The sequence below is a fragment of the Acomys russatus genome, chromosome 10, assembly GCF_903995435.1.
Source record: "Acomys russatus chromosome 10, mAcoRus1.1, whole genome shotgun sequence".
NCBI lineage: Eukaryota > Metazoa > Chordata > Mammalia > Rodentia > Muridae > Acomys > Acomys russatus.
The window spans coordinates 11,445,739-11,473,054 of record NC_067146.1 but is presented as its reverse complement, the minus strand read 5'-3'; the positions used below and the strand labels follow the sequence as shown (position 1 = coordinate 11,473,054).

At 43.1% G+C, this 27,316-nt stretch overlaps 1 protein-coding gene across 3 annotated transcripts in view; it reads left to right on the top strand.

The window, feature by feature from the left end:
• The window catches only part of LOC127194409 (G protein pathway suppressor 2-like), a 71,764-nt gene extending 45,596 nt beyond the window's left edge, over window positions 1–26,168 (top strand). For all 3 annotated transcript variants that reach the window (XM_051151771.1, XM_051151769.1, XM_051151768.1), the window contains exon 2: window positions 24,997–26,168. In XM_051151771.1, coding sequence (XP_051007728.1) covers window positions 25,095–26,084 — 990 coding nt within the window. In that variant the 5' untranslated portion in view covers window positions 24,997–25,094 and the 3' untranslated portion in view covers window positions 26,085–26,168. The remainder of the gene's footprint in view (window positions 1–24,996) is intronic.
• Window positions 26,169–27,316: the final 1,148 nt, after the last annotated feature.

Genomic DNA, 27,316 nt, shown 5'->3' with positions numbered 1-27,316 from the left:
TGATCATCTCAGCACTCATTAGACAATTCCCACAGTGTCCAAACCTCGATCTTGATAAGGTTTAGAAAAGTGGATGTTTCTATGAAACTTTCTGTAAATGTCACTAAAAATTCCTTGGTTGTTTTACGGCAAATAAAACCCTCTGGGCAGGGTTTCCGATATATCTAAAATGACTTTAAAGCTATTAGGGAGATCACAAAATGTAATTTAGATATAATTGTGCTACTCAAATCTTTTAATTAAAATATGCTAATGCCTTCTACAAGTAATTCTTCTGGACTATAAGCAATGTTTTTAAAGCTATTTGACTACGGAAATTGTTCTAATGACATTCCTGATCAAAACTTCTAAAAGCCTCCGATAATTCTTGTAATTAATTTGGCTACAGTTACATTGTTAGAGTTGATAAAACACTGACAGTAAATATTTACTTCAGTAACTTAAAAAACGGAGTTCAACCTTAAAGCTGCCTCTCAGAAAGGGAAATGATGTTCAGTGAGGTGGCTCAGTGGGTAAGGCACGTGCCGCCGAGCCTGAGCGTGATTCCTGGGCCCTACTTAGTGGAAAGAGAGAAATGACCCTAGCAAGTTACCAACCTGCATGCGCACCCACCCGCCCACACCCACACCTACACACACAGACACACAGACACACACACACACACAGTAGCTGTATGTTTTCCTCTCCTTCACTCAAAGTAATGGCACACACCCTTAATCCCAGCACTCGGGAGGCAGAGGCAGGTGGATCGCTGTGAGTTCCAGGCCAGCCTGGTCTACAAAGGGAGTCCTGGACAGCCAAGGCTGTTACACAGAGAAATCCTGTCTCGAAAAACCTAAAAACAAAGAAAAAAAAAAAAAAAGGTTAAAGAGGTTAAAGAGAGACACATCATCTTCTGTTAGGTCCCGCTGCAGGGCATGCTAGCCTAACATCCATGGCACCAGATGATTGATTAAATAATTGGAATGGGCTACTGGCGATGAAGCTATAATATCTAAGTGCAGGTTTATTGGAAACAGCAGGAGAGGGAAGGGAAGGAAAGGGAGAGCCTGCACTAGGGGTGAGGGCAAGGGAAGGAACGAGGGCAGGGAGGTGGGAAAGGACAGAGGCAGTGAACCCAAAATGTCTGGTTTGCAGAGTGAGTCCCTGGGAGAGGGCAGGCGATGCCAGCGGTGCCCTGCAGCAGGACCTAACGTCTTCTCCCAAACTTGGAATTCCTGTTTGTGCTATGCTGAGTTTTCACTGCTTCCCAGCTCGCCTATCAATTCAGCCTTTCTGCTCTGTTCTAGTCCGGAGCGCAGCACCCTCAGGGGACACTGTCACCTGAGCTTCCTTTCCGATGGCTCCAGCTGACTTTGTCAAGTGCAAAGAGACAGAGAGCACAAAGGAGTTACATTGTTAGAAAATGTCTTCCCCTCCGTCCACGTCAGGTCCTTCCCATGAAAGCCGTTCCTACTGGGCCACTGCTCCCAGGCACGTTTCCCTCTCCACCTCTTTGGAAAAGATAGTGACTTAGTCAGGGTTTCTAATGCTGCAAGCAAACATTGTGACCAAAAAGCAACGTGGGGAGCAAAGCGTTTATTCGACTTTCTCTTCCACAGTGTAGTCACTGAAGGAAGCCAGGACAGGAACTCAAACAGGGTAGGAATCTGGAGGCAGGAGCTGATGCAGAGGCTGTGGAGGGGTGCTGCTTACTGGCTTGCTCAGCTTGCTTTCTTTTTCTTTTAACTTTTTTTGATTTTTTTTGAAGGTTTATTTATTTAGTACGTAGAGTGCTCTGCCTGCATGTACACCTGCAGGCCAGAAGAGGGCACCAGATCTCATCATAGATGGTTGTGAGCCACCATGTGGTTGTTGGGAATTGAACTCAGGACCTCTGGAGGAGCAGTCAGTGCTCTTAACCTCTGAGCCATCTCTCCAGCTCCTCAACCTACTTTTTTACAGAACCCAGGGCCACCACTCACAAGGAGCTGGGTCCCCTCCCATCAGTCACTAATGAAACTCTACAGGCTTGCCCACGGCTTGGTATTACAAAGGCATTTTCTCAATTGAGACTCCCTCCTCTCTGATAATTCTAGCTTGTGTCCCCTTGACAGACGGTAATGGCTCCACACCATTGCTGGTGCCCGGATCTCTGCTCGTTCCCTGGGTGTTCCGTTGGTCCTGCCCACACCTTCACCTTCGCACCTGAGTCCTGCCCCAATATCTTCACATTGTGCTTTTCATTTGGGTTTTATGCAAGCTGTAAATGAAACGTCAGGACAGCAGATGCTTTCTCTGTGCACATTGCCATCTTCCTTGGTGAGACAGATTGAAAGCCTTGCATGGTGTGAGTGCCCACAGTCAGATGTGATGATGGTTTACGAGTTGTTCTGGGCCAATAGTAAACCTTTTGACACAATAGAATCTAATCCCAAGCTTAGATTGCAGCTGAATGAAGAGAAGGTAAGATCTTAGGCGGGCACATGGGTGGTTTCTGAGGCCAGGGCGATGGCCCTTGGCCCGTCATTGTTTCCGATGTTGCTCCTGCTTGAATTTGTTTTTATTGAAATTGACTTTCTTGCTCTTTTTTTTTCCCCCTCTGTGATGCAGCGTGTTTGCAACCCTACACTTCAAAATCAGGGAACATCATACAGAAAGGGGTACCCAAAGGTTAGTGTACATCACTGAGGGCTATGTCCACAGCCTGGTTCTGTTGGTCTGGGGTAGGACAGTGTGCTCTCTGTAAGGTTGAGGCTGCTGGCCTGGGGACCTCCTTTGAGAGGTGCTGCTGTGAACATCTGAAGCATCCAGTGGATGGTCTCTGTTGAGAAACATTTGCTTCCTGGAAACGTGAACCACCTTCTTCAGGACTGTGATCCTTTGAGCCTTTTTGGGGGGGACCATAATATAATCCTAGGAAGGTAGTCATTACAATATTCCGGAAACAGATATAAATTCTTATAAAAAGAGATAATTAATTTACTTTGCCATTGCAGGGACTAAAAATCTTTGGGTCCATGCACACATGCTTGTGTGCCCCAGCATGCATGTGAAGGTCACAGGATGACTTTGGGCGTCAATTCCTCACCTTCTACCTTGTTTGAGGCAGGATCGCTACCATAATGTTCACAGCCGGCCTGTGAGCTCCCATTTTGATGTAGGAGAGCTGGGAAGGAGACGCACGTCGCCATGCCCAGCTTTATATCAGTCCTCAGGATCCGAACTCATGTCCTCAGGCTGGTGACTTTACCCAGTGAGACCTCTCCCTAGCCCTCTGAAGATTTCATTCCTATTGGAAAGCACCTGCTGCCATTTTTTGAGAGAGTCAGACAGTAAGTCGAGGATGTCACTTTTAATGTTCAAAATTTTTGATATCTCTCTAATAACCCTCTGAGTAGAGCAGGAAATGAAAAAGAAAAGAAGCCCAGTTACAGCATTAATGGCCTTGGGAACCAAGCTCGATCAAGGCAAACCTGAGAGCCCTTTGTTGGTAAGAAGCTCCCATCACAGAACAGTGGGCTCAATTATTACAGTTATTTTTGTAAATATTCTAGGAAACCTTAAGAAAGACAATGGAGATGAAGAGATAAGTCCTACATTTAAACTAAATCATACATAGTCTGTTTCCCCTAAGCCAGTTCGCAGCAGGAGGAGTAGGAAGATGAAAGTCTTGGCATGACCAAGATCACCACCATCTTGGAATATGGATGGCGTTGTTACACCTAGTCATGTGGTCCAGTTTAGGATCAGGACGTGATTCCTTTTTTAAAATTTTATTAATTTATTCATATTACATCTCGTTTGTTAGCCCTTCCCTTGTTTCCTCCCATTCTTCCCTCCCTCCCACTTCCCCCCTTCTCCCCTCCCCTATGTCTGTGATTGAGGGAGAACTCCTCCCCCTATATATGCTCTTAGAATATTGAGTCTCTTCTTGGTAACTTGCTATCCTTCCTCTGAGTGCCACCAGGCCTCCCCATCCAGGGGACGTGGTCAGAAAAGGGGCACCGGAGTTCGCATGAGAGTCAGATCTCACTCTCCACTCAACGGTGGAGAATATCATGTTCGTCGGCTAGATCCTGGTAGGGGTTCGAAGCTTACTGCCTATATTCTCCTTGGCTGGTGCCTTAGTTTGAGGAGGTCCCCAGGACCCAGATCTGCCTGTCATAAAGTTCTTATTGAAGGTTCCCAGGACCCTGTGGGTCCTACTATTTCCCCATTCTTCCATGCTACTCTCGCCTAGAGTCTCAATAGGATGTCCTCTCTTCTGACCCACTTTTTTGGTAAGTAAAGTTTTTCATGGTACGTATCCCTTGGACTAGTGTTTTGATATAAGTGAGTATATACCGTTTGTCTCTTTTTGCTTCTGGGTGAACTCACTCATTATGATAATTTCTAGATCAATCCATTTGTCCACAAATTTCGGGAATTCCTTGTTTTTAATAGCTGAGTAGTATTCCATAGTGTAAATGTACCACAGTTTCTTAGTCCATTCTTCTACTGAGGGACACTTAGGCTGTTTCCATGTTCTGGCTATTATGTATAAAGCAGCTATGAACATGGTTGAGAATATGTCCCTGTTGTGTGGTAGGGCATTTTCTGGGTATATTCCAAGGAGTGGGATGGCTGGGTCTTGAGGAAGCCCTATTCCCATTTTTCTGAGAAAGTGCCAGATAGCTTTCCAAAGTGGTTGTACTAGTTTGCATTCCCACCAGCAATGAAGGAGTGTTCCTCTTTCTCCACATCCTCGCCAACATGTGGTGTCATTTGAGTTTTTGATTTTAGCCATTCTGATGGGTGTAAGATGGAATCTCAGTGTCGTTTTGATTTGCATTTCTCTGATGACTAACGAGGACGAGCATTTCTTTAAGTGTTTCTCAGCCATTTGATATTCCTCTGTTGAGAATTCTCTGTTAAGTTCCAAGCCCCATTTCACAATTGGGTTGTTTAATTTTGTGATGTTTAATTTCTTGAGTTCTTTATATATTTTGGATATTAAACCTTTGTCAGATGAAGGGCTGGTGAAGATCTTTTCCCAGTCTGTAGGCTGTCGCTTTGTTCTACTGACAGTGTCTCCTGCCTTACAGAAGCTTCTCAGCCTCATGAGGTCCCATTTATTAATTGTTGACATTAAGGCCTGGGCTGTTGGTGTACTGTTCAGGAAGTTGTTTCCTGTGCCTATGTGTCCCAGGCTCTTCCCCACTTTTTCCTCTAACTGAATTAATGTCTCTGGTTTTAAGTTGAGGTCTTTAATCCACTTGAACCTGAGTTTTGTGCATGGTGACAAATAAGGGTCTAATTGCATTTTTCTACATGTAGACATCCAGTTAGACCAGCACCATTTGTTGAAGATGCTATCATTTTCCCATTGAATAGATTTGGCTTGTTTGTCAAAAATCAAGTGAGCAAATGTGTGTGGATTCATCTCTGGGTCTTCAATTCGATTCCATTGATCCACCAGCCTATTGCTTTGCCAGTACCATGCTGTTTTAATTACTGTTGCTCTGTAGTACAGCTTGAGATCAAGTATGGGGATTCCTCCGGAGGATCTTTTATTGTATAGGATTGTTTTTGCTATTCTGGGTTTTTAATTTCTCCATATGAATTTGAGAATTGATCTTCCAATATCTTCAAACTATTTTGTAGGTATTTTGATAGGGATTGCATTGAATCTGTAAATTGCTTTTGGTAAGATGGCCATTTTTACTATGTTGATTCTCCCGATCCATGAACAAGATAAATCCCTCCATCTTCTGATGTCATCTTCAATCTCTTTCTTCAGAGGTTTGGAGTTTTTTTCCAATAAGCAGGACATGGTTCTTTACGGTGTTCTAGTCATGCTGCCTGAGAAGCAAACTAGTTCAATTAGCTTTAACTGCTACCTTAAATTGCCACCCTCTACTGATTTCAGGACAGCTGTTGGTAAGTGATGGTTGAAGTCTCATATCCTAAAGACAACAATGGCAGCTGTGACTGCAAGGTATGGAAAAAACCCCAGTGCTAATGTGCCCTATGTTTTTCCCGGGCAGGGACCTGGGTGTTAAGACCCCAGGCCCCTGCCTCCTACTGCCTGGGGTCGCACATTAACCAGCCCCTACTTCCCTATCCAGATAAAGAGTGACCCCTGTCAAGTAGCCTAAGTTATAGATGCCCCCTCTCCCGCTCCAGTCATGGAGGAGAGGTTACATATTAGCTAAGCCTGCTTCCACACAATGGAACTTCCTCTGCTCCTTGGAAACTGTTAGACTGTTAGACGTGGGCATCTTACTTCATCTGGTGAGGTTGGAAGGCTCCCTCAGACCTCTGCTGTTCTAGTTATGTAATAATTCTCTTGCCCAAAGGGCTTGGGTTTTCTGTCTGTGTCTGTGTGCCTTTGTCTCTCCCTTCCTCCCTCCCACCCTCCCTCCCTCCTTCCCTCCCTCCCTCCCTCCCTTTCTTCCTCCCTCCCTCTCTTCCTCCTCCTCTTTTTTTGTTAAACCTAACAACTGGGGCACTTTTAACTGGAAACCGTGTTCAACCAAATTCTATATTCCATCTCCCACAACTTGAGATAATGAGCATTTTTTTTTTCTCCCTTAGCTGGCAAGAGCAGGCACTGTGTGTTCACTTCCTGTCAGGCTGTACCTTTCCAATTTCCTCCTTGATGTAATTATTAGATAATTCCCTTTCTCTGTCTGGGAAAGCACCTGTTCTGTGTTTCAGGGAAACACGTTCTCTAATAAGTGTAGGCTTCCCCAGCCCAGCAGAGCGCTGGTGCATGTGTCTTGGAGGGAACAAGGAAATGTTTTGCTGTAAATGGAACAAGAAGGAAAAGCTGGTGTAGAAATTTCACAGCTTCTCTTTCCATTCAGACAATGTTTTGAAATGCATAATGTTTGATTCGAGGTTGGGTTTAGGTTGGCATGACCTGCACACAGGCATGGTGTCTACAAGGCAGGTCTGCACCATCTGACTTTGAAAGCTGGAAAAGTTTCCATGATACTTTTGACATTGAGTGGACACTTATATTCTGTTGCTGGTGTCACTGGGGAAAAGTAGGATCCTTCAGGTCTTTGGATTCTTCTCAGTTAAGGAAAGTATCCCTTAGCACCATTAAACAAGGCCTAAACACAGGGTTTGCTCCTCTGCAAGCTTCCGGTTTCTTCTGTATTCAGTGCAAGCCCAACTCTTTTTAAACCCTTTTAGTTCTTCCCAGCATGAATTTCAACCAGCACCATCTTGGCACAGATATGTCATTCTGGAAGGCTTCATATGGGACAATTTGGTGGAAAAACCTGCTACTAGCTTTTTGTTTGTTTGTTTGTTTGTTTGTTTGTTTTGTGAAGTATGTTTTTTTTTTGTTTCAAGTACTCATGATAGGGTTTTTTTTTAGTATTGCTAATTCTAGTATATTAGAGAAGGCAAGTATGTCTATTATAGATAATTATTAGGAATTATTATGTCCAGAAAAAAAATTTCAAATTATAATTATTTTTGATCTACCAGGAAAAGGGGAGACTAAAAAAAAGCCTGTGCCCAGTGCGCCTGAAAGACACCCAAACTTCTACCCTGTCAGGGACCACAATGATAAGCAAATATATGATGGAGAGATGGGAAGATGGAGCCTGTGGTAGAGAGATGGGAAGATGGAGCCTGTGGCAGAGAGATGGGAAGATGGAGCATGTGGTAGAGAGATGGAAGAGATGGAGCATGTGGTCGAGAGATGGGAAGATGGAGCATGTGGCAGAGATACACCCAAATTCATAAAGAGAAAGATACAGATTATCACCAGCACAATAATAGTGGGTGGCTTCAGGGCCCTACTCTTCCATCACACAGGTCACTCCAGAAAAAAAAAAAAAAAAATATATATATATATATATATATATATATATACACGTCTGGTCTAAATAACATCGTGCATCAAATGGACCTAACAGACATCTATAGAATGTTTTAGCTAAATACTGAAGAGCAGCATGCAATTTTCTCAGATGTGCACAGTACTCTTAAAAATAGATTATATAATAAATCAAAATTTGAGTATTAACAATTTTTTAAAACATTTGAGTAATTCCTTGTATTCTATCTGACCACAGTGAAACAAAGTTAGAAATCAACAGCAAGAGAAATTACAAAGAAGCACAAACTCACAGAAATTGAATAACACTATTGAATGCTGAGTGGGTCATTGAAAAAAGTTAAGAAAGAAAATTTAAAATATCTATAGTTAATTTAAAATTAAATGGGAGCACCAAAACCTTTGTAGTACAGTGAAAATAGTCTAAAGAGGGCAAATTTATGTAGTGTCAAGTGCCATTATGAAAGCAGAGATGTCAGCCAGGTGTGGGAACACACGCCCGTAATCCCAGCACTGGGGAGGCAGAGGCAGGTGGATCTCTGTGAGTTTGAAGCCAGCCTGATCTACAAAGCAAGTCCAGGATTGCCAAGGCTACACAGAGAAACCCTGCTTTCAGAAACAAAAAACAAAACAAAACAAAAAAACCAAACGAACAAACAAAAAAAGAGAGAAAAGAAAAAGAAATCAGAGATGTTGTCAATGAAAAACAGTGAACCTTACTGTTTTGAGAAGACAAGAACAAATTAAACCCAAAATCAGTGGATGGAAATAATTAAGATGAGGACGTAAATTTATAAAATGGAAACAAAATAATACAAGGAATTAATGAAACAAAATAAATAAAATTAGGGATGAGAAAGGGAAATATTACATAGATACCAAGGAAATCCAGGAAATCTTACCTTAATATTAGAAAATTTTAAAGAAAATAAATGAATTTCTAAATGCACATGAACTACCAAAATTAAACCAAGATGAGATAAACAATTTAATAGATCTCTAGCAAGCAATGAGTTTGAAGCAGCAATTAAAAACAAAAACAAAAAAATTCTCCTAACTTAAAAAAGTCTGACCCAGATTGTCAAAGGCCAGCTTCAACACTGTCAGATAGATTCACCGCTGATTTCTACCAGACCTTAACGAACTAACACCAGGCTTCTCAAATGAAGTGATTCCATAAAAACAAGACAAAAAAAACCCACTACCAATCTTTTTATGGGACTGGTCTACACACACACACACACACACACACACACACACTACAAACCAAGCTTCTCAAAAAAATATAGATGAAAAAAATCTCAACAAAATACTGACAAATCAGAGTCAAGAGACATAAAAAAGATCATTCACTATAATCATATTGGCTTCATTCCAACAATGCAGGGATCTATAATATATTACATATATATATAATATATGCAATATATGTAAATCAGTTAACTAAATACATAGCATAAATAGACTCAGGATTACAGAAATTACATGACCATGTCAATAGTTGCAGAAAAAAACCTTTGACAAAGTTTAACATTCTGTCATGATAAAAGCCTTAAAAAGCTGGAGGTACACTCCCAAGCCTAGCTTGAGTCACAGCTTGCCCACTGGCTTTTCATGAGGAGTCTCCAAAACCTGCTCATGCCATCCCCACACTACCAGGCCTAGATCCTGGTGTGCAGCGTACACACCAGCTTTCCCTGGTGAGTCTGCTTGGAGCCGTTCAATACTTCCAAACCTAGTTCTGGTCATGTAGCTCCTGCACCAGCTCCGGCGCAAACCCAAAGGCAAGCTGGAATCCATCATCAACTGTAGAACCAAAGAAAGATGACCATATGCCCAGGACACATCACACACACAAAAATATAAACAATATGAAAGGCCAAGACAACATGATCCCCTACCCCTAACCTATTAGTCTCATAAAATGTTTTCCAATAAGAATTACCCAGATGAACCCAGACACAGAATTTGAAAGACCATAACTTTGATAAAAGAATACAAGAAATTTAAAGAAGACACAATCAAACAGCAATAAACAACGAATGTAAGAGTTGATTTTCAAAAAAAGATTAACAAGGTCAACAAACCTTAAGATCAATTAACAAAGTTTTCAATTACTCAATCAACAAACTGAGAGGAAAGTATTACAAATAGAATGGACCAAGTAGAAGACAGAGTATTGGGACTTGAAGATAAAGTAGAAGGTAGGAGGCATGTATGTCCTTGTGCTCACAGAGAAGTACTAGGGAAACCAGGAATGTTAAATACGCAGGGTTGTCTCTTCAAAGACACAGATGTATAGCCACTTTTCTGCCCAGAAGACTGGAAATGTATGTGGTTAGTTGCCTGGTGCCCTCAGGGCTCTCTGTATGACCAGGCTGAACCAGCTCCCCCAGACTCTTATGTTTATCTCAACCTGTAGTTTTATATCATCCCTGAGAGTCTTCTCAAGAGCATTGCTTTCTCTTGATCCTGGTTCTTCACTGAATATAGAACCTGTCTTTATGGAGAATGTTACTGGTAATTTACAGAGTTTTGATGCACGTCTTAAGCTTTGTTGTATATATAGGATTGAGTTGATTATCACCAGGAAACTGTTTTCCAAATTGTTCTGTGCTTAAATATACCAAAAAAGAAAGAAAGAAAGAAAGAAAAAAAGAAAGAAAGAAAGAAAGAAAAAAGAAGAAAGAAAGAAAGAAACCCTGCCCAGTGTCCGACTCTTAGTTTGAAGTCCACAGGTGCTACTGAGTTGTGTTGAACCAAATCTCCTTGCTGCTCCTGGATCAACACTCTACTGGCCGTGGTGTTTGCAGAGACCCCTACAGTAGAAGAGTTGACCACTTGAGCAAAGAATATGAAAACTTAAAAACACACAAAGGAAGCATACAAGAACTATGCAACACCACAAAAAGACTAAATCTTCAAATTATAGGCACAGATGAAGGAGAAGAATCCCAGGTCAATAGCACAGACCGTATCCTCAACAAGATCATAAAAAGAAACAAAAAAATACAAATTAAGAAAAGACATACCTATACAAACACAAGAAACACACAGAATATCAAATAGACATGAGCAGAAAAGAAATTCCCTGTGGTATATTGTAGTTAAAACAAGGACAGAGTACTGAAATCTACAAGGAAAACCATAAGTCAAACATTAAGAAAAATACATCACAATAGCAGCTGATATCTTAATGAAAACTTTAAAAGTCAGAAGAATCTGGAACAATGCACTCCTAGACTAGACTATAATATCCAGCAAAACTATCTGCTGTGGTTGAAGGGAAAAGTGAAACTTCCCACGAGGTAAACAGAGTAAAAGAATTTATGCCCATCAAACCAGCCCTACAGAGACTACTGGAAGTAATACTTTGGACTGAAGAGGGCAATTAGCATAGCCGGGAGACTATAGAGAGAAAATGGGTGCAGTTATAATTACTGAAATATAAAGTAGGACTAAGAATACAAACAACCAAAACAAATAAAATGACTGCAATTAACACATATTTTTCAATAACAACTTTAAATGTTAAAGACCTCAACATTCTAGCTAAAAGACAAAGGCTAGCTGAATGGATTAAGAATTAAATACATCTTTTTTTTTTTTTCTGTCTACAAGAAACTCATCTTAAAGTGAAAGGATGGAAAATGGTATTCTAAGTAACTAGGACCAGGATGCAAGCAGGTGTCACTATCCTAATATTCAACAAAATAAACTTCAAACCAAAACTAATCAGAAGAGGTAAAGAAGGGTGGTTCATTCTAATCAAGGGGACAGCAAAACATGATGACACCAGAATCCTAAACATATATGCATCAAACTTTGGCACAACCAATTTCATATTGCTGGAATTAGAGACACAGATGAGCTGGAACTCAGTAATGGTGGGTGATTTGAATAACCCAACCTCTACAATAGACAGTTAATCCAGAAAAAAAATAGACAGAAAAACATCAGAATTAAATAATATTAAACATAAAATAGATATCCACCCAAATACCACAGAATACACAGTCTACTCAGCAGCCTACTGAAGCATCTCTAAAATAGATCACATCTTGGGAAATGCAAATAAATATCATAACAATTTAAGAAAATGACTCTATGTGTCCTTTCTGACTACAATGCAATAAAACTTAAAACCAAAAGCAAACACATCTCTAATAATCACACACATACATAGAGATTAAGGAACACATCACTGAATAATGAATGGATCAAAGATGAAATCAAGAAAGAAATCCAAAATGTCCTGGAATTTAATTAAATTGACAATACAACAAAACCTCTGGAATACATTAAAAGCTGTCCCATGAGGGAAATTTGTAGCTCCAAGTAGCTGCATTAATAACTACCAACAATAACAACAAAAACAGAAAAAAAGATACTTAATGATGTTTGTGTTTGGAAAAACACAAACAAAAATTAATAAGTTAAAAACAAAGAAAAATAAAGAATCAATGAATGTAAGAGCGGATTTTCAAAAAAAGATTAACAAGGTCAACAAACCTTAAGACCAATTAACAAAAAGAAAGGAAGAGAATCTCTTATGAGCAGGGAAACATTAAGAGACAGTAAATTAATTCAAAGCATTCTAAGGAGAGGCTTTAAAGACCTATAATTATTAAGTTAGAAAACATTTTAAAAATGGATACATTTCTAGATTTATCCAATCTGCTTGTGGTGGTTTGAATAGGTATGGCCCCCATAAACTCATGGGTTTGAATGCTTGGCCATTGGGAATGGCACTATTAGGAGGCGTGGCCTTCTTGGAGGGAGTGTGTCACTGTAGAGGCGGGCCTTAGGGTCATACATACTCAAGCTATGGCCAGTGTGGGACACAGTCTCTCCTTGCTGCCTGCAGATCAAGATGTTAGAACTCTCAGCTCCTGCAGCGCCGTGATAATGGACTGAGCCTCTGAACTGTAAGGCAGCCCCAAATAACTGTTCTCTTTTATAAGAGTTGCCTTTGTCATGTTGTCTCTTCACAGCAATGGAAACCCTAACTAAGGCACTGCTAAACTTAAGCCAGGAAGAGACCAACATCTTAAACAGACCATAACAGATAAGGAGATGAAAGCAGTGATAAAAGTTCTCCCAGCTGAAAAGCTTAAGTTCAGATAGACTCATAGTAGAAATCTACCAGGCTTTCATAGAAGATAGTTTATTAAATTGCTCAAAAGAAAGAAATATAATTAAAATAAAATGAGACAGAGCTATCCACTATCCTCACTCCTTTTCAATATTGTGTTTGGAACACTAGGTGGAGCAGTGAGGCAAGAGAAAGGAGCTAAAGGGATACAGATAGGAGAAGTGAATGGTTTTAGTTTTTAGTTTTGTTTTTTTTTTTTAATTAATTCCACGAGAAAACTTAGAGAAACGATTGACAACTTCAGCAAAGGAAGCTGAGATCAACTTACAAAAATCAGTGTCCTTTCTATCCACCACCGACAGCATGTGAGAAAGAGGTGATGGGCACGCTTCTGTTCACAGTAGCCTCAAAGAAAGTAAAATATCCAGGAACACATTGAACTCAGAAAGCAAAAGAACGCTACAGTGAAAACTTTGCAGCTGCGAAGAAAGAGGTTGAGAAAGACGCGAGAAAACGAAGGCTTCCCACACTCCTGCACTGATGGAATTAACATTGTGAAAATTATCATGCTCTGAAAAGCCACTCAGATTCAGCGCAATTCTAATAAAAAAAATCTCCACAGAAACAGAAGAAAAAGTTTGAAATTCACACGGGACACAAAAGATACAGGACGGCGACCAGAGCAATCCTAAGCAGGAAGCACAATGATGGAAGAATTGCCACTCCAGATTTTAGGATATACTACAGAATCATAGTAATAAAAACAGCATGGTACTTTTACACACACACACACACACACACACACACACACACACACACACCAAAACAACAAAACAAGCAAACAAAACCAGGCATACATGTAGAGGAACTTTAATCCAGGGACGTGACTGCTCTGGCAAGGGTTCACATCCAAAGACCTAGGTTAGCTGGTGGAGGCTGGAAACTGAAGCCTTCAAGGTCCGGGCTTGCAGAAGATTAGATTGTGCGGAGGCTAGAAGCTTCCAGGCCTAGGCCTAGGGATATTTAGATAGAAATAATTTGGGCTCATCCCAAGCCACGTATTAGTAAGGCCTGAGTAAGGCTGCTGAGGGTTGGTTTGGTGCTGAGTAGTTAATGCTGATTAATGGCCTCACGTATTAGTAAGGCCTGAGTAAGGCTGCTGAGGGTTGGTTTGGTGCTGAGTAGTTAATGCTGATTAATGGCCTCCAAGACCTGGATGCCACCTAGAAGAACACATTCTGATGTACACCTGTTTTTGTTGTGTAAACTTGGCTCTACCTAATTCAAAGTTAATTGGTTAATAAAGATGCTGAAGCCTGTGGCTGGGCAGAAGAGAGGCTGGTGGGGCTTAGGTTCCTAGGCTTGGGGTCTCGAGGGACCACCAGGTTGGAAGGAGGAAGAGAGGAAGGAGGTCTGTGACTGGAAGGGATGAGCTAGGAGTGCCAGGTCAAGGAACGTGGGCCATGAGGACAGACTGATGGAGCAGAAGCCGCCTGGGAGTCATCAGATTGGCAAAGGATGAGGTTTTATGTGGGTTTTAAGGGTTGTGGTATTAGAATAGCTCAGATCCTGCCCAGAATGATGCCTATGGCTTAGTAATAAATCATAGTCACTCCATGTCAATCATTAGGGAACTAGCTGGTTAAAGAAAACTGCTGCCATATTATTTTCTATTATTTATTATTATTATTATTATTAATTTTACAGTTGGTTCTCATCTCATCCACTCGTCTGAAGAGATAAACAACATTAACACATATATACCAATGGAATGGCAAAGAAGACCAAACATGAGTGTACATAACTACAGACATCTAACATTCAACAAAGATGCCATAAACATACATTGCAGGGAAAACAGCATCTTCAACAAATAATGCTGGAAAAACTGGATGTCTGTATGTAAAAGAATGAAAGTAGGCCAGTGGTCACTTTGCACAAAAATTAACCCCATATGGATCAAAGACCTCAGTGTGAAACCTGAAACTGCTGGGACAAAACGTAGGCAGACCATTTTAGATAGAACTGTGGGAAAGGCCACTATGAACAGAACTCCGTGTACCTAGGAATAATTTAGGCCAGAAATTGGCAAGTGGGACCTCATGAAACAATAAAAACTTGCATATAGCAAAGAAAACAACCCAGTGAAGACAAAGCCTACATGGTGAGAGAGAAATTTGCTAGCTATGCATCCAATGGGGATTAATATATTATTTATATAAAATTTATATAGTATAATGTGTAATATATGAATATCATATTATATTATTTTTATATAATTAATATATTAAAAAGCAAAGACTCAAGCAAACAAACAACCCAATTGAAAAAATGGTTGACAGAGCTGAACACATAGGTCTCAAAAGAAGAAAAAAAAAATTAAGAAATACACTTATTCAGCACCCTTAGCAATTAGGGAAGCTCAAATTGAAACTATTTCATCAAGTCAGAATGGCTGAGATCAAGAAAACGATTGATAACAAAGGCTGGTAGGGATGTGTGGGAGAAAGAACCCCCAGTCACTAGTGGGTAACCAGACCCAGAAAGACAAATGCTACCCTGACACTGAGTCTTTCTATATATTCTATGAAGTCCTGGCTGCCGTGGAGCTCCTTATATAGAACAGGCTGGCCCCAAACCTACAGAAAGGCACCTGCCTCTACCTCCTGAGTGCTGAGATTAAGGGTGTGTGCCACCCCCTTCCCACCACCCCCTCTCACATCTTCCCTCTTACTTGTGGTGAAACACACCCGCACCTGCACCCACCCCATGTTGGTCAGTGTTTTATCACTACAACAGGAAAGCCAGTTACAACACCCAGCCTCAGCTCCATAGTAAGTTTGGGGCTAGCTGAGACTATATGAGACACCCATACCAAAAAACAAAAACAAACAAACAGACAAAAAACTAACCAACCAAAAAACCGCTGGAGGCCAAAATACTAGCATTCATAGGCGTTTAGACGTTTGTTCTAAAGCAGATGGGGCTGACGGGTTCAAAGGCTTGGATAACAGCTGCAGACAGCGTAGAAACGCTGAGAACCAGAGTCAGAAGTGGGGCCTGGCCACATGGCTGAACTGTTAACACACTGGACTCCCTTTGGAGGAGCAAAGACAATGCTTCTCTGAGATGGAGTCTACCTCAGGTGAAGATGCTGTTCGGTTAGGAATGCGACATTAATGTAGCTGCTACGGCCACAGCAGGCTTGAGAAGGTGGGTGTCAACTGTGAAAGATGTTCTGCTGTGGGTAAAGTGGTACCCAACTGCATCTTGTGCTACGGATAAATCTTTCGGGAAAGAGTGAGTCAACTGATTCAGCAAATATCCCCGCTGACTTAAGAAACTGCCCAAACTACCGCAAGCCCTTGGTACCCCGTGCCCTATTTATCAGACATCAGTACACCCACAAGACTATGGTTAAAGCTTAGATGGTTGGGAGCCGTTTTAGCAGTAGGGTGTTTTTAATCGAAGGATGCACATACTTAACAGACTATTAACTGTACAGTCTAGAACAGTGGTTCTCAACCTTCCTAGCGCTGCGACTCTTTAATACGGTTCTTAATGGTGTGGTGACCCCCAACCATAAAATTAGTTTTGTTGCCACTGCATAACTGTAATTTTGCTATGGTTATGAACTGTGTGTTTTCCAATAATCTTAGGCGGCCCCTGGGAAAGGGTCGTCCGATCCCCACAAGCTGAGAATGGTTCCTGTGAGGGCTGACGCAGGCTTCCACGCAGCCGTGTACGTACTCCACGCACTCTGCGTTGCCCTCCTCCCTCCTCTTCCCCCTCCCTTTTGTTCCTAGTAGTTCCCTTGTTTCTTTCCTGCGTTTTATTTATTTATTTACCGTAAATCCTACACACGAGAGAAAACATGAGACATCACGAGGCTTTTGCTGCTCCTCTGAGAACTCCTACACATGATATTATACAAGTCAACCAGTTCCGCGTCTTTCCCTATAAACAAAATGGTTTCATTCTGCTAAATAAAACTCCACTGGAGGGCTGGAAAGAGGGCGCTGCGGTTAAAAGCACACACTGTTCTTGGGGGAGGACCTGAATTGCCCACAACGGGTGGCCCGCGGCCATCTGTCAGTCCAGCCCTAGGGGGACTCGGCACCCCTTTTGGTTTCTGCAGGCACCACACTCATATGCACAAGCCCACACACAGAGGTACACACACACACACACACACACACACACACACACACACACACACACACATGCGCGCGCATTTAAAACGTTTTAAACTCCACTGTGTCTCCACAGCACATTTTCTCTATCTGGTGGTGGCACCCAGGCTGACTGCACGTGCACCCTGCTCGCTCCACTAGCCTTTCTGTCTCAAGCAAGCCCAGCATTCCCACAGGGGCCGCTGCAGGTCAGCTTACAGCCTAGGCTGCGTAGGGGTTTGTGTTCTTTGGCATTCTATGAATTACTAATTGTGGGATAAATTTGGTGTTAGAAGGCTTGCTCATTCTTATTTTTAAAAGAACTGATGTCTCCCTCCCCCACACACACACCTGATTTTTTTTTTTTTTTTTTTTTTTTGGTAAGAAAACGTAAATGGCTGGTGCTTCTGATGGCTGCAACGAGAGACATGCTCTCCCGACAAGTGGCAAAGGATTAGAGACAGAAACTCACTTAATGAAAGGAATCTTAGGACCACCCACAAACTCAGGCTCTTTCCCAGGCCCAGCACAAGACCTAGCAACGTGTTAAAACTTCTATAAAGTTTGTACTAGTGTGACATTTATCATAACCACAATTAGAGGTGATTTCTTCATCACATTTCCCTTGGCCACACACTTACTCCAGCTGGGCTCTACTGAATAGCTTCGGGCATCCCTTGGATCTGGTTTTGGGGTTGGGGAGTTTGGGGGGGGTGGGGTTTGGGATTCTTGTAGTTTGGTGTTAATGAGGAGAATCTATTTGCCATAATTTCTGTGGAGCTGTTTGTTATTGTAAGGTGGGCTGGTGCCAGGGCGGCTTCCAATAATGCTGCCACCACTCGCTCCATGCAATGACATAGGTGTGGACTGCTGGTCCTGGTGTGTCCAGCATCAAAAAGAGGTTGGTAGAGATGCCAACGGCAAGAGCCGGTCCACAGGGACCTCTGATATACCTTGTTAGACAAAAACAACGCGAAGCTCAGGATGTGATGCTCGCAGATAACTAATCAAAATAAAAATGCTCACCTGTGCAGAGTGCTGCGCGCTTGTGTGGGAATCCCGTGAAGGAACACCTACAAGGCATGGCTGTGCAGCACACTCTGAAAGAATGGTTTCTGCAGGCAAAGTTGCGCCTCTTATGAGGTCCAAAAACAGTTCTTTCCAGCTGGCTGCAGTGGTGTGCTCCTATAATCTTAGCACTCAGAAGACAGAGGCAGGAGGATCACTGGCAGTTTGAAGCCAGCTTGATCATTGTAGTGAGTTCTGGGGCAGCCAGGGTTACACAGTGAGACTCTTGTAACAACAACAACAACGACAACAACAGTATACTAACTATGCCAGAAGAGTGTATTATCTTTCTGGGGAAAACACTAGAAACTTGATACTATATGGAGACGTGGTCAAAGAGCATGCAGCCAAAACACACAGAAAAAAACAGGCTTTCAGGCAGAAATTGTTAAAAAAAAAAATTAGATAACGTTTATGATATTTATCAGCTTTTAGAAAAATAATTTGATGTATTTTTTAATTAAACTGGTAGACTGAGCTAAGACCTGTGCTCGCTGTTGTACGTGGACATCATCCCAGGCCTACGGGTTGACTAGGACAGAAATGCTGAGGACAGGTGGTGCCTCTTTTCCTGAGTGGGGACAGCCACTGCTTTCTGTCCTACACACCCCCACCCAGCATTCCAAGCCTTCAGAATCAGGCTGAATTAGAGCCAGCAGCTTTCCGGGGTGGGGGGTGGGGGGGGGGGGGGGGAGGGGAGGCGCGTCTTGTGGCCATCAGATGGCAGGACTTCTCTTTCACCTTAATCAGATGAGCCAATTCTCTTTATATCGGAAGCCACATGCGCTGTACTCTGCCTGCCTGTCTCTCGGATGCCTGCCTACTGCCTATCTGATCTACTTGTATGTGTGCATTGCATCTTCCCATTTTTCTGGATAACTGACTAATATGTCTTTTGGAGATTTATCTAAGCTGTCGTACACATAAGCAGTCCATTCCTTTTCATTGATGAGCACTGTATCACTATTTCCCTGGTAGACATTTGGGTTACTTTTAGGCTTTGTTTATTATGAATACATGTGCTATAAATATTGTGTCATTTTAGGAAGATGAATTTCCATTTCTCTTGGGGACGTGCTGTAGAGTTGCTATATCCTACGGTAGATAATTAGTTTCCCAAAGTAGCCACACTGTTTTAGCCTCTAAGCGTGCTTAATGAGAGCAGGGGTTATTTATATATGTGTCTGCGTCCTAATGAGTGTGAAGTGGAGCCCTCTGTGTGGGTTCAGTCTATATTTCCCTGGTTAATCATGATGTTGAGTGCCTTAGGCATCTCCTAGCCATTCCTACATCCTCTTTTGTGAAGTGTTTTCTCAAATCACTTGGACATTTTAATTTGGATTATCTTTTATTAATGCTGTATGAACTACATAGATTCAATTCATTTTTAAAATCAATCCAGAGCCATCTATCTACCCATTTGTCATCTATCTCTCAATCTACCATCTGTCCATTGCCTTTCATGCATATATTTTTATCCAATCTATAGTGTGTCTCTCATGGCTTAATTATGAAATTTTGGATTTTTTTTTTTTTTTTTTTTTGGTTTTTCGGGACAAGGTTTCTCTGTGTAGCCTTGGTTGGTCTGTACTCTCTTTGTAGACCAGGCTGGCCTCGAACTCACAGAGATCCACCTACCTCTGCCTCCTGAGTTCTGCGATTAAAGGCATGTGTCATCACGCCCAGATCAAATTTTGGAATAATTTAAAGCTATAAAATTTCACAAATAGAGGGTTTCTGTAATATTATACTTGGCTTCCTCTAAAAGTTAATACTTTAGGTTTTCCTAGTATGTGGAGTTTTCTGCTTGTCTTACCATTGATTTCTAATGACTACCCCCAGCAAGTTAGTTAGCATGCCTGTCATCTCACAAGGTAAATGTCTACATGTATATATGGTACAAATAATTAAGATCTGCTCTCAGCAAATTTCTGATGCACAGTAGAGTAATATAATATAATATGATATAATTAATAGCCATGCTGTTCACCGGGTTCTCTAGAACTTTCTTTGTATCTCTTATTTCTTTCTTTTTTTATTTTATTTTATTTTATTTTTATTTTGAGACAAGGTTTCTCTGTGTAGCCTTGGCTGTCCTGGAGTTGCTTTGTAGACCAGGCTGGCCTCAAACTCACATCGATCCGCCTTCCTCTGCCTCCCAAGTGCTGGAATCAAAGATGTGCATCACCGCGCCTGGCTCCTTACATCTCTTAACCCACAGCTCCCGTGTCCCCACCACCTACGCCACAGCTCCTAACATCCACCGTCCTCCTCTCTACTTCTTGGAATTCATCACATGTAGATTCTACATATAAATGAATACATGCAGCGTTTATACCTCTGTGTCTAGATTATTTCTCGTAGCATAATGTCCTCCAGGTAAATCTTGTGATCAATGACAGGATTTCTTTCTCTCTTTGGGCTGAATCACAGTCCGTAGCATCCCTTATTTTCCCTCAGCCTCATCTGCACTGGACTGTGTTTAGTGGCGCTATGTGAGCACGGGGTGGGGGTGGGGGTGCAGGCATCTCTCTGACATAGTTTGTTTCCTTGAGTACATAATCCAAGGATGGTGTTGCTGGACCATAGGGCACTCACTCATTAATGAAATTTTCTGCTTCATCTATAACTGTATAACTTTAATGTTTTCTATCACATTTACAATTGCATTTAAATTTTCTTCTTCTCTTTGCTAGCTAAGTTTGTTGACTTTGTGTCTCCCTCCCTCCAGGGTTCTTTGTTGGGCCTAGCTCTTAGCAAATCTGGGTGTGTATTTATCTCTTCCTCCCTCACACTAAGGAGAGGAGTGGCATGGGTGAACCAGGCTATCTGTCCTTCCTTCAAGAGCCCTCTTTCTTGCATCTGCGCCCCAAGCAGGCCTCCTCTCATCTGGCCTCCTTAAAGCACAGGAGGGTCTTCTGAGCAGAGTTGTCAGACACTGGTGATTTCGGGTACTGGGGACCCTTCTTCTGCTACCTTGCTGTTGACACTCCAGCCTGCAAGCCTCTTGCTTGGAATTTGTGGCATTTACTAGTGCACAGATTAACGCTTTGCACAAAACCTAAACAATTCTCCTCATTACTCCTGCTCTTTCCTCTCCCTCTTGCTAGGAGATTGACGCGGACAGAGGACACACGCTCCTCTGAGACTCTTCGTTCACTTTTCTTCTGTCCTTCACACTGGACAACTCTGCAAACCTATAGAATTGCTGACGTTTCCCTGTTTGCTGCTGGGGATTGAACCTGGGGCTTGAGCACGCGAGGCCAGAGCTCTAGCACTGGGCTGCAACCTGGGGCTTGGATCTTTGAGCTGAGATCTTACATACTGGAGGGAGAAAGGGGAAAGGATGGTGCTAGAGCGAGACAGCCAATCCCTTGATGTCTCCTTCTAGAAGGCCACCAACCCTATAAGGAAAGCCCTTTCCACACTCATGCCCTCATCTAAGCCCAGCTGCCCATCAAAGGTCCCATCTCCAAATACCACCCTATTGGAGGATCAGACTTCAAGGTGTAGTGGGTTACACATTCTGCCCATGACAAGTCTCAGTGGCCTTCAGGAGACTCTGAAGCATAAGAGGATTAATTACCCAGCATGCTTTTGAGGTAGGACTATTTTGGGGGAGAGGGGCAGGACGTGTGTGTGTGTGTGTGTGTGTGTGTGTGTGTGTGTGTGTGTGTGTGCGTGCATGCGTGCCAGTGTCCTGTGTTGTGCTACAAACCACTTGCAGTGTTAGTGTGACTTTGTGTATTTGTCCTTATGTACCCATGGCTTTCTGTGGTACAGACATATGCTGTTATTGTGCCAGTGACATATTATTATTGTGCCTCATGGTCTTTGGCATCATCAAGAATTCTGCTACTTGCTGGGTGGTGGCTCATGCCTTTAATCCCAGCACTTGGGAGGCAGAGGCAGGCAGAACTCTGTGAGTTCAAGGCCAGCCTGGTCTACAAAGCAAGTCCAGGACAGCCAAGGCTACACAGAGAAACCTTGTATTGGAAAAAAAAACCCTGCTTCTCATTTGAAACATTTTTCCCCCCTTCAGTGTTTTCTGAGCTCATTCTCCATATCTTGCTTTTGTGTGTTTTTTATGCCTGTTACACTTTCACATCTTCTCAGTTCTAGCTGTTTGGAATCTGACTCATTGTCTCGTGACTGCACCCCCAGCTAACATTTGCTCTATCATGAACCTATAAGCACTTTTCTCTGACAGCTGTAATTTTCTGATTGGTTCCTTGTGAATTTCACATCATGAGCCCCAATCCTTCCTCTCCTCTAGCACCTGTCCTCCACCCTTGTAATCTTCCCCTGCCCCGCTAACAGATTAAAAAAAAAACCTCACATGGAAGCTGTAGTGTGTCACAGTGTGTCCCACAGTAAACCCTTTTGCCCACACTTCTTTGCTTACTTACAAATGTTCATTGCAATGACTTGTTGGTCTGGCTTGCGGCCTCTGGCTTCTGCTACACTGTTAATACTGGGACCTCGCCGGGACTCCTCTTGGATACCCTGTGGTTGCCCTGTGTCATGGAGATCCTGCAGCTTTGGGTCTGTAGAACTGGCCCCTTCACAAACTCCAGCAGTTCATACATGGGGTAGATGTTGGGGTGGGTGAACTCGAAGCCCTGGATCTGGGCCTGAGTGGTCTCTGAACTGGTCAGCCACGGGGTCCCCTCCCCAGCCTGGTGGGTGTCTTCTTCCTTGCACTGAAATGGCTGGTATTTGCTTTAGGAAATATTTTATTGTTCCATTTCCCGTATGCTTTGCTTTAATATATAGTCTGTTTTCTTGATGCTTTAAAACTGCCTTTTGGTTTTTTCAAAACTCTGAAAACGTATTCTCTTTTTTTGCTCTCTGCCTCTGTGCTGTTCGTCCTGGATACAATTGCACTCACGTTTCCCGCAGGACACGGTCACTTTGGATGAGGGGCCACCTACTCCAGCAAGGCTTTTTCTTTTAAAAAAAAAAACATATTTTATTAATTAATTCATATTACATCTCAATTGTTATCCCATCCCTTGTATCCTCCCATTCTTCCCTCCCTCCCATTTTCCCCTTCCTCCCCTCTCCTATGATTGTGACTGAGGGGGACCTCCTCCCCCTGTATATGCTCATAGGGTATCAAGTCTCTTCTTGGTAGCCTACTATCCTTCCTCTAAGTGCCACCAGGCCTCTCCATCTGGGGGACGTGGCCAAATATGGGGCACCAGAGTTCCATGAAAGTCTTCACTTACCAGGAAAGTGGGACAGAGGGAGAGGGCATCCTCTTGGGACTCTAGGTGAGAGAAGCATGGGAGAATGGGGAAATAGAAGGATCCAGAGGGTCCTAGAAACCTACAAGAAGAACATTATGACAGGTGAATCTGGGCCTAGGGGTCCTGCTCAAACTATGGCACCAGTCAAGGGCAATAAACTTCAAACCCCTACCCAGATCTAGCCAATGGACAGGGCATTCTCCACAGTTGAGTGGAGAGTGGGGTCTGACTTTTGCAAGGCTTTTTCTGAATCAATAAATCTGCAGGCCTTATCCCCAAGTTAGGTCACACTGGAAGACACTGGGGCTATCTTAGCTCATGACACAAGCTCTGGAAACCTTCCCCTTAGATCTGTGGTGCATGCCTCTGACGGCGTCTTCCCAGTCTGCAGGCCGATGGGCCTGTGGTTTTACTCAAGGGTCAGTCAGTTCTATGAATGGGTTGTGGCTTGCCCTCAGGCCAACAGCCACCTAAACGAGGAACTTACGTGGTGCCCGTGCTATTATTCCCTCTACCAAGTCTATCCCAGCGTTGCCCTGTGGTTGTTGCTTTCCTTTCGAACTGTTTTGAATGGAATCATGGCTGCCACTTGCAGGAAGTCTGGTCCATGCCAGCTCTTCCACCTCCAGGACACACTCCTGTTTCAGATTTTCCCGGGTTGTTTGTCTAGCTTCATCCTGAGCATTTGAATGTGTGACTCTTCTCCTGTCTACAAAGGGCTCTGGCTGTTAATGTGCGTTAGCTTCTTCCTGTTTCGTTTTGTGGGAGGGAGTTTTTATTTTATATTTGGTATTAATTCATTCATTCGTTAGCTCATTCATTAATTCATTTTATAGTCATTTTAGGTGTTTGCAGTCTCCCATCCATTTGGAAACTCCATTTGGGAACGGTCTTTCCTGCTCCAGGCTCACTAATCTAGAAGGGTTAGGCGAGATGATTTGCTGCGTTGCTGGCTCAAGAGCGCCCTCTTCTGTAGGCCTGAAAGAATTGCGGCTTTTTAAATTTTTTTTTTTTTTTAGTAGCTGTCTTTTGATTTTTATTCTACTAGTTATTGCTTTTAATTTAAAAAAATTTCATTGGCTGCTGATAAGGTGTGGTAACTGTAAGAGTGTTCTCATTTTGTGGAAATTCAGTGAGCTGCACACTTACTATATGTGGATATTATTTATATATGAATGGTGTGCTTTGATTAAATGCCAAATATGCACAAGTCCATAGTTTTTAGTGGCTAATGGGCGAAACATTATATTGAGGAAAATAACCTTCTATATCCCATCTTTATGGCCAATCCTTCCACCACCCCCAATTTTGAGGCAGGGTCTCACTGTTTAGCCCCAGATGACCTGGAACTCACACCGTAAACCAGATCTCAAAGGCAGAGACCTGCTGGCCTCTGCCTGGTGCTGCCTTTAAAGACGTACATCATTACACCTGCCTTAGTCTACTTATCTCCATCCATTTGCTACTCTAAGAATATGTGTGTGTGTGTGTGTGTGTGTGTGTGTGTGTGTGTGTGTGTGTGTATTCCTGATATTTATATATATGATAGTAAACATTTCCTTTATTGTTCTCATATTTCCCCAACACTAGAAAATGAAGCCAGGAGGCCCCGGAGTAAGCACCGCCTGAGGCCTGGCAGTCAGTGACAGAGCCAGGCGCCCGCTGCCCCAAGAGTCGCCAACAGCATCATGCCCGCACTGCTGGAGCGCCCCAAGCTTTCCAACGCCATGGCCAGGGCTCTGCACAGGCACATCACGATGGAGCGGAAGCGCAAACGCCAGGAGGAGGAAGAGGTGGACAAGCTGATGGAGCAGAAGATGAAAGCCGAGCAGGAGAAAAGAAGGAAGAAGGAGATGGAAGAGAGAATGTCCCTGGAGGAGACCAAGGAACAAATTCAGAAGCTGCAAGAAAAACTTTCAGCTCTACAGGAGGAGAAGCACCAGCTTTTCTTGCAGCTCAAGAAAGTTCTGCATGAGGAAGAAAAACAGAAGCGAAAGGAACAGAGCGACCTCACCGCCCTGCCACCAGCCGCGTACCAGCAGAGCCTGCCGGTTCACACAGGAGCTCACCTCCTCACCATGCACGCGAGTCCTGGAGGTCACAACCGCCCAGATATCCTCATGGCGGCGGAGAGAGCCAAGCAGATGTTTGGACCCCAAGTGCTTGCGGCCCAGCACTACATGGGAGCAGCAGCTGCTTTCGCAGGAACCTCAGAGCATGGACAGTTCCAAGGCATTCCAGCGGGTGCTTACGGGTCTGCCCAGCCCCTACCTCACTATGGGCCTACACAGCTAGCCTACAGTCCTAGCCAGCAGCAGCTCAGGGCCCCGGCAGCATTTCCTGCAGTGCAGTACCTATCTCAGCCGCAGCCACACCCCTATGCAGTGCATGGCCACTTTCAGCCCACTCAGACAGGGTTCCTCCAGCCTGGCGGTGCCCTGTCTTTGCCAAAGCAGATGGAACGTGCCACTCAGCCAACCAGCTTCTCGGAATCATCTTCTCTGTGGCCCATGTACGCCCAGGCTCTGCACCCAGGCCCTGGACTCATGGCTTCCCCCCAGATGCATGTGCAGATGCAAGCAGTGGCAAAGCCAGGCGTCGTCGCCACTACCAGCCAGCCTGGCCCTCGGCTCCCTTTCACCCAGTACAGCCAGAACCCACGGTTCTACCACAAGTAGCCACCAGATAACTCCAACCTACCCTCCATCCCTCAGGGTGACCTTCCTGTGTGTCCCAAACCAATAAAATCTACCCACTACCAAAAAAACAAAAAAACAAAAACAAAAAAAACCCAAGAAGATAATCAAGAGAGAGAGAAAGAAAGAAAGAAAGAAAGAAAGAAATAGGAAGAGGAAGAGGAAAGAAAATAAAGCCATGGAATGCAAAGACTGGAGGATGGGAGTAGGAACAGGGTGTAGTGACGTACACTGTGAGACTGCCATAAGACAAAGCCAATTACTATTCTAGCTAGAACTACTAATTAAGAAGATATAGAGGATAGAAAATGTTACTGTGTCCATCCTTTAAAAATACAACAAAGAGGAGGAAGGCTGTGTGTGCGGGTGGGGGGGGGATGAGGAGGCAATCTCTCGTGAAGCCAGACTGGTTTTTTTTTTTTTTTTTTTTTTTTTTATTCATTGTCTAACTTTTGTTGCTGTACACAATGATTTTTCTTTTATTTAAAGGTTTACTTTCACTATTTAAGACTATTATAGGTTCGTGTGTCCGCACGTGGGTGTGTGCACACGAGGGCAGAGGTGTGAGATTCCGTGGAGTTAACAGACAGCTGTGCGCAGCCTGAGGTGAGGGTGGAGAGCCACTTTCAGGTCCTCTTTGGGAAGAGCAGCCAATGCTCGTATCCACTGAGTCGTCTCTCCAGCTCCAAGACACAGCTTTTTAAAGATAGATTTCTCTTTTTACGTGTTTGTGTGCAGGAAGTGGAAGTCAGGAGGTGGAGTCAGAGCCCCTGGGGCTAGAGTTACAGGTGGTGGTGAGCACTTGACGTTGTGGATGTCAGGAACTGAACTCTAGTCCTCCACTAGAGCAATGAGCAATTTTAACGGAGTGATGAGCCATCTCACCAGGTTCCAGATAAAATATCTTTTTAATTTTTTTATATATATTTTTCTGCAGAGCTGGAGATCCAATCGTGAACATCCCAGACAGGTGCTTTGTACTAAGCCGTGCTCCCAGTAAGACTGACCTTTAACCCTTGCTCTCACTTCCTTATTTCATCTTACATTTATTCATACTAATAATTTATTGTTTCACTCTACTGAATATTCCATATATGTGATTGCATTATATAGAATCACAACTTACTGTTCTACCTGTGGCTGCCTGCGGGGCTGCCTTTCCGTTTTGCCATAAACTGGCAAACACCCTCAAGGTCAAAGGCGTGCCAGGCGGG